Source organism: Bufo gargarizans, chromosome 11, assembly GCF_014858855.1.
Source record: "Bufo gargarizans isolate SCDJY-AF-19 chromosome 11, ASM1485885v1, whole genome shotgun sequence".
Lineage (NCBI taxonomy): Eukaryota > Metazoa > Chordata > Amphibia > Anura > Bufonidae > Bufo > Bufo gargarizans.
In genome coordinates, this window is record NC_058090.1 from 58073013 (window position 1) to 58081033 (window position 8021).

The 8021-nt window shown below is 42.3% G+C and overlaps 1 protein-coding gene across 3 annotated transcripts in view; it reads left to right on the plus strand.

Moving 5' to 3' along the window:
* DPH6 (diphthamine biosynthesis 6) overlaps positions 1–5896 on the plus strand; it is a 63893-nt gene extending 57997 nt beyond the window's left edge. For all 3 annotated transcript variants that reach the window (XR_006387093.1, XR_006387094.1, XM_044272632.1), the window contains one exon: positions 5180–5896. Coding sequence is in view for 1 of the 3 variants with exons in the window: in XM_044272632.1 (XP_044128567.1) it covers positions 5180–5298 (119 nt within the window). In the remaining 2 variants the exon portion in view is untranslated. The remainder of the gene's footprint in view (positions 1–5179) is intronic.
* Positions 5897–8021: the final 2125 nt, after the last annotated feature.

Below are 8021 nucleotides of genomic sequence, written 5' to 3' on the forward strand. Positions count from 1 at the left end.
TCTAGCTACGCGGGAGAGTGAGACATTTTTAGGAATCTGGAACCCGCTTTGTGACTCCCCTTGAAAAACAATTAGGTCAGCGCTATGGAAGCTATATGGAAAATAAGGCAGAGCGCAAAGAGTGTGAAAAATCCACAGCTGGGGGTGCAGGCGTATAGTAAGGGCTTCCCAGGTGGGGTCCGCACAGGGTCCACGGATCCACGTCACTGGATGAGGCCAGCCTGCCTTCTAGACGTGTAAAGAGATGAACAGGAAAGCCAGCATTCAGTCTTTACTGTCTTTGTTAAAGTGGTGACTAAAAGTCCATAAAATGCATTTTGGGGTCCTGTGTCCGTACATACAAACCAGCGGTGCAGTGGTCACATAAATCCCACATATGGGGAGGAGCATCAGTATAAAACAGGTGGTAAACTAATACTAGAGAACGGGATTATTTAAAAAAGAAAATGGGGGAATCCAAGACCTTACAATACCCAGAGCCACAGGGCTGACCATACTTACCAGGTTCCTTTCTGATCACTCCACCACCATCTTCGCATATGATATCACTCTTTGGTCTGGCGAAGGGGCTGGAGCGGCCCCAAAAAGTGTTACCTAGAAAGAGAATATTACAATAAAGTAAATGAACTAATATATCTCCGTTTGGACACACCGGGTTGGGCCACCTCCGATCCCTGCTCTTCTTCTTTCCAAGAACTCTGCATGTGACCAACTCGATTGTTTAAGTCATGTGACGTGATTGTTTGAGTCATATGACGTGATCACATGACCCTTTCTAAACAGCCTAATAGCTGGTATTTTGATTAATACTAATATGTAACCAATCTGCGTAACAGTAAAAGGGTATTCAGAGATATTTTCATTTCATGTCCCTCCCTCCTGAGACTGACATTTCACCTTCAGCGCACATGGCTGTCTGACTGCGCAGGCTCAACCGGCCTGGTTAGGGGCAGGATAGTATTGTATGTTCACTCATACAAGTACTATGGTGGAGGGCAGGCCATGGTCACATTGTGGGTTGTAACGGGCTAGGATCCATCCACAGTGCATGGCACGTCATCGTTTGACCAGGGAGTGCAGCGCTGGTCCGGCAGGCAACTTTTAGTAAGTATCATTGCAGTATCATTTTTAATCTTAGCAAGGAGGGAACATGAAATACAAAGAAACCTTGAATACCCCTTTCATGATGTACTGTAACTCTGGATACCCCCATTGCTTTTTAAATCAAGTCCTCTAGTGTAATTTTGCAGTTTTTTACGATCACCATCTATTTTATGCTGATACATGTGGGCTGGGGTGTATTTAGGTGACCATTGCACCTTTGATTTAGATTCTTTTATTAGATCAAGTGCAGGTTTCAGTGATCTTGAGTTTACTGTTCACCAAGTCAGCGCTATTATCTGTTACCTAATTTTCTCAAAAACGTACTTTATAACTAAGGACAGCTGGACAGAATTGACAGAAGAGGTGGACTGAAAAACTTATAGTGGTATTTAGGGCTAGCCACCAAATTATAGCCGACAGCTGGGACCCCCACAGATCATGAGAACAGAGACCCCGTACCCCGAAGAGCCCCCCGAAATGTATGGAGTGGCAGGTCAGGCAGGTGCACTGCCGCTCCATCTCTATGGTACTGCTGGAGATAGCATTCGGCTATTTCCAGTAGGACTGCAACTTGTGGTCCCCAATGCACGGGCAATATCTGTGCGGATTCTGCATACGAATCCGGACCCATTCAACTTGAATGGGTCCGTGATCTGTTTGCACCGCAAAAAAAGTAGTGCATGGAGGCGCGGAGAGATGCCGCCGTTCTGCACCAGACCTTCTGGATTGGTGTCCCCATCCATGATGAGGTACAGAAACGGCCGGGGCCCATATATTGCAGACCTGCTGTTTGCAGGCCACAATACGGTCATGTGCATAAGCCCTAACTGAAATGTTTCCGGGGGCAGCCCCCAAAAGCCTGAGAGTGGATATGAATGGAGAAGAAATATTCAGTAAACTTATAAATTAAAGGCTTTACTTTCTTGTATTGATTTGCATTTACATTGTCCGTTCACCGCATTTACGTCTGAGGCTTAATTCCTGTTATTAGAAAGCATTGCATTGTGGGAGCAAGTCAGTGCAACAAAGTATCTATGCCCCTTTCCCGCATTATCATGTACGTCTTGGTAAGGGGCCCTTTCCCATAGCTTGATAGAAATGGTTATGATGGTTATGGCATAGTGCTGGCCCGCCGGAGGACCCCTGGGATTGACAGCCACCTCCTAGCACTAATGGCTGAGATAGGAGAGAATTCCTGAGCGTTCAACCATTTCTGCATTGTGATCCCTGCAGAGAGAAGGGGACTCTATTCGTCATGTCACCGCCCTTCCCGGTGATCACAGGTCTGCCTATTTTACACTTATCAGCCTGAGGTCCCCAGAACGGACTAGTATACTAGGGATTCCCTAACAGGTGGCTTTGCATTTTATATGCACAGACTGTAATGTAATGTCAGTGTAAAACAAGTTTTAGTCCCCTAATGGGGATGTAAAATTTTTTTAAATCAACTTTTAATTTACAGAGTTTTAATTAAATGAGTTATCCCATGATAGTGTAAAAAATGATCAGACATAATGTAGTACATGACAATCTGTAACACAGCTAGACCCAGCCCTGTACCTCACATGGGTCCAGAGATCTCCCCATTGTGCTCCAATTGTTCTGCTATTTTGTCAGCTTAGAGGGCATGTCCTTTCTGCTGCAGCTGGTGGCAGTTGAAGGATGGATGGAAATGAGCATCTGGTTCTGTCTCAGTTTGGACAGAGGTATTAGAAAAAAAGAGCAAACAGCAGGTGGCGCTATACAGATAGACTTCATTGAATAACTTAGTAGCTATAATACACTTTTAATTACATGCAATTACAAAAGAATTCAGGTTCAGGTGCTGGTTTGAAAACTGTAGAATATTTATTGTGGGACACCCCCCTTTAAAATTAAAATAATGATAGAAAAGAAAAAATACAATAAACACATTTTTACGACTCCTTTTTATTGAATAAAAATGATTTATTAGTACAAAGTGTACATATTTTAAGTATCACCAAACTTGTAGTGACAAATTTTATAAAGTTTTTGTGATCTGTAGTATTTCAATAATAATGACAATTAAAAAAAAACTATGGTGGAAATTACATTTTCTACAATTAGGAATGCCCATCATGATAAAAAAATATAATAAAATCGGGCAGTTGCCAGGCTGTGGAATCTGCTGTCCACGTCCAGCTTCAGTGTTTACCGAGTGGAACGCTGAACGCTAGTGTGATTACTTGAGGGGTCCTCATTCACACACATTAACACTACAAGTGCCTTTCTTTGGCTCTGCGCTCCCTCCTTGCTCCCCTCACTGGTACAGCTGGAGAACTTGTAATGAACGATTCCTTGATTTAATAAAGCCCAATTATTGCTGCTGTTTATCTGCTCATTTGGAACATTTTGGGATTCAGCAAATTGCAGCGCTCCCGGCCTTTCCAATTTCAAGAGCTGCTAATATCCCCATCAGGCCCTGAATTAATAATGCAAAAAAAAATCCTCTTTCCAAGGAGATTATCATTACACAGCGAGGCTCTGCTGCTTCTCCGTCGTGTCAGTGAGGCTGCTGAAGATTGCGCCTCTTCCTTCCGTGGGGCGTCTCTTAGGACAAATTAAAAAAAATTTGAGGCTTTTCCTGAAGCTGAGAAATTTTTTTAACCTAAAAAAGCCATATGTTGAGCGACTGCAGCTATAGTAGAGAGCCATCACTACTGCAGTATTTCCCTACCGCCCCCTGGCAGTGGTGCAGATATCTCAAAGAAAAAAACAAGCACCAAGTTCTTATACCACGCTGGAGGAGCAGCAGTGTATGTGTATAGGAATGTATCCGTCAGCATGATATTTGAGGGTGGGAGTAGTCCTCTCTCCGCTGTCTCTACACTGTTCAGTAACACACCCGGTCCATTAGTAAGTCTGGCGACACAATGGGAATTATTATGAATTTAAATTCTATGTACTCCTTTTTGGAGGCATTTTTAATGATTTGCATTTTAATCATTTGGGACTAAAAATCTTTTTTTCAATTGGTCTTTATAAAAAATGTTCAGCTGTTTGTGACGTACAAGGGTTAAAAATCTGTTTGCAGGCTGCCCTAGTCTGTGTTCTTTGAATTTCGTAATCTGAAGGCTCTTGTGTAGCTCTTATCTCTGATCTCCTGACCTCATAAACACTTTTTTTAAAGGCTGCCTTAGACATTGCGATCCTGTAGGTGATTGTCGGGAGGCAACATTCCTTCCCGGCAAATGCCTGCTAGTTAACGGAGGAGACCGATACTATTACATGCTGCGATCTCCTCCAGTGTATGGGGAGGAGCGATCTTTATGCCATCGCTCGTCCCCATACTGAATGATTGGATCTTGATTAGATGGCACGATCCGCTGCCTGCAAACGGTGATTTCATTCCATTTGCTCGTTCATCAGGCAATTGGCGGCAGTATTACACTGCCACATCATCACTAACGAGCGTTCATACGCAGTCCAATACAGGCTTAAGCCATATCCTTATCAGATAAGAGTTTAGCTATAATGATTGTTTATGAGGTCAGGAGATCAGTGATAAGAGCTACACATGAGCCATCAGATGAGGGAATTCAACCCTTGGCTCTCAAAAACAGCTCAACATTTTTAATAAAGACAAATAGAAAAAATGATTTTAGCCCAAAATTAGTAAAATGCAATCATACAAGGATTACCCTGAATGTGTCCATAGCCTTTAAACTAATCTAACAAGAAACAGTTTCCCTAGGCGTCTCACCCACAACCTAGAGTATTTATATGGGGATATACAAACCCCCCTCATACTGCTGCATGGCGGGCAAACTTGTCATTCAGGGCTTTAAAAAGGTGAGTGATGACCTGATGGTCATATTGTTTTTCAGGTTTTAAGGGATATAACTTACAGTTTAAATATCTTTTAGCAAAAAGATTTTCCCCATGCTCTCTTGGCTTGGCTGAGCACGTATGTGTTCTCAATAGGTAGAGGAGAGTAAATCGCTGCCTGGCACCTTTGGCAGAAGCTTATCGGGCATATTGAAATCAACATGCTTCAATGACTAAGCACAAGGTGAATGTTGGTATTTTACCATGTTCTCTTTTTATCTTGCAGGTTTGCCTGAGATTCTGAGAGAAGTTTGTGGTGAGAATTCCCCCTCTCTGGTTTTAGTGCCTGTAATAGAACTGTCATTTTCTGAACATCTGACCTGTTCTATGTGGTTCAGCTCTTGATCCTATGGAAGGGACATCCAAGTGTCCTGTGGACTTCTACGCACCAGACTCCCCTGTGCGCACAGGACAGGTGGGGAACCTGTGTCCTGAGGCACTGAGAAGATATCATTGCCATTGTTCCATTACTGTGTTTTATCATTATCGATGTTCTGTACGGCTCCAACAAGGGACCTTTATGATGACAGCTCAAAAGGCTGTACCAGCCGACCATTCAGATACGTTAAGGTGACCATTCAGTAATGATTAGCATTGTGAGGGAATTGCAAAAATTATCAGATTTAAACCTGATAATGTTAGCAATTTAACCCCTTAAAGACCAGGCCCATTTTCGTTTTTTACTCCTCACATTTCAAGAGCCATAACTTTTTTAATTTTCCATTCACATATCATGTCTTGTATTGGAAAATGTAAAAAAAAATTAAGCGGTGTAAAATTTAAAAAACAAAACTCAATTACGCCAAGGTTTTTTGGGTTTTGATATTATGACGTCACTGTGTGCTACAAATTACATCCTTATTATGCGGGTCAGTACGATTACAGCGATACAAAATTTGTGTATTTTTATCTTGTTTTATTATATAAAAAATAAATAAAATCCTTTGAAAAAAATCTAACTTTTCTTTGCATCACCATAACTTTTTTATATGTATGTCCGATACAGAGCTGTATCAAGGCTTGTTTTTTTGCAGGACGACCTGTAGTTTTTATTTTTACCCCAAAAAATATATTTTTTTTGGGGGAGGACGGGAGGACAAGGTGACTAAAAATGGCGAATCACATGACTAATTTAATCACCATTAGTATTTGAATCATTAATGCTCTGTATGGATTAGCTATCTTGTCTATTAGCTATTTGTCTATTTTGTTCTATTTTTAAGAAGAAATGCGATTCTTGGAGAGGATTCCACTTTCTACCTTGAATGAAGCTCAGGTGGAATTTTTGGAGGAGGAGCTGTCCCTTTCTGAGTTGAAGGAGGCTCTGGGGTCTATCTCGGGGAGCTCATCGCCAGGATTGGATGGCCTCCCATATGAAGTTTACCGTAGGTATGGTGAGACGCTCCTCCCCCAGTTACTTGAGGTGTTTTCCCAAGCGATCCAGGGAGGGGGCTTACCATGCTCCATGATGGAGGCTCTTATTGTTTTAATTCCGAAAAAGGATAAAGACCCGGCAGAATTGAGCTCCTATAGACCAATTTCCTTATTAAATATCGATGTTAAGCTACTATCAAAAATTTTGGCTAGGAGGCTCTCGCGGGTTATATCCACTATTATCCATCCAGATCAAAATGGTTTTATGCCAAGAAGGGGCACCCATCATAACTTGCATAGGCTATTTATGAATATCCAGTCCCCGGGGAGCGGCGCCCGCTCCATCCTGTCGTTGGATGCTACTAAAGCCTTCGACAGGGTGGAGTGGACCTTTCTCTGGGAGGTGATGAAAAAAATGGGCTTTGGCCCAAGATTCTTGGCGATGGTACAGCTCCTATATAACTCCCCAGTTGCTAGGATAAGGATCAATGATATGACAACAGAGAGTTTTATATTAGGAAGAGGTACCCGTCAGGGCTGTCCTCTCTCCCCCCTGTTATTTAATATTTACATTGAACCCTTAGCGGCTAGTATTAGGCAGGATCCGAGGGTGGCTGGTTTTGGCACAATGGGGAATCACGATCGAGTATCACTTTATGCAGACGCTATCTTGATTTTTATACATCAGACAGACACTACTCTTCCTCACATAATGGACCTGGTTGGTCTCTTTTCCGGTCCTTCCGGTCTCGAGATCAACTGGGAGAAGACCGTTCTCCTCCCTATAGATGAACTGCGGGGCGAACGGTACAACCAGCTAACGATCTCAGATTCAATAAAGTACCTGGGGATAACAGTTTCTGCCAAACCACAGGAATATCTACAACTTAATCTGCTCCCTCTGTTGATAAAGCTGAGGGTTAAAATAAAGATATGGCAAAAAATCCTGTCGGCAAGAGCCGACAGAATTTCATTAATAAAAATGGTGGTGCTGCCCCAGGTTCTATATATCTTGCGCAACTCGCCTGTATGGATTGTAGATAAGTATTTTAGATTGATAGAGCGGATGCTTAATGATTTAATATGGGGGAGGAAGCGTGTGAGATTGAAGGTACTCTATTTTTCTATGCCCTATAGTCGGGGAGGCCTTAACCTCCCCAACTTTAGGGGGTACTTTGTGGCCTCTCAACTCTGCTTGTTTAATGAATGGGAAAATAGCCAGTTCTGCAGCAGGGTGGTGAAAGATTCAGGCTTCGCAGATTTTTTTACAGTACTTGAGTCTGACTATTTATTAAATGCATTAAATGGGTATACACTCTTCTGCAGAATGGCTATAAAGTCTTGGCGAAATATAAGGAACTGGTGTGAAGCTGGGGCATCACTTATCTGTACTCCACTGTGGCATAACCCAAAGCTCTTGAATTTAAATGACCTGAGTTGCAGCCAGTATTGGAGGACCAAGAATATTCAGCACCTGCATCAAGTTGTCAGTGGTGGACACATTTTGCCCCTTGCAGATTTAAAGCAAGGGGCAAATCTAGGTGAGGTGGCTTGGTATGCATATTTTCAATTAAGGTCAGCACTTTCTAGCACTGCGAATCGCTATCTTCTTATTATAGAAACTCCTGAATTTTTACATGATTTAATTTCCAAGAAAATTGTCACGAGAATTAAAGTATCTCACTGTTATAGAC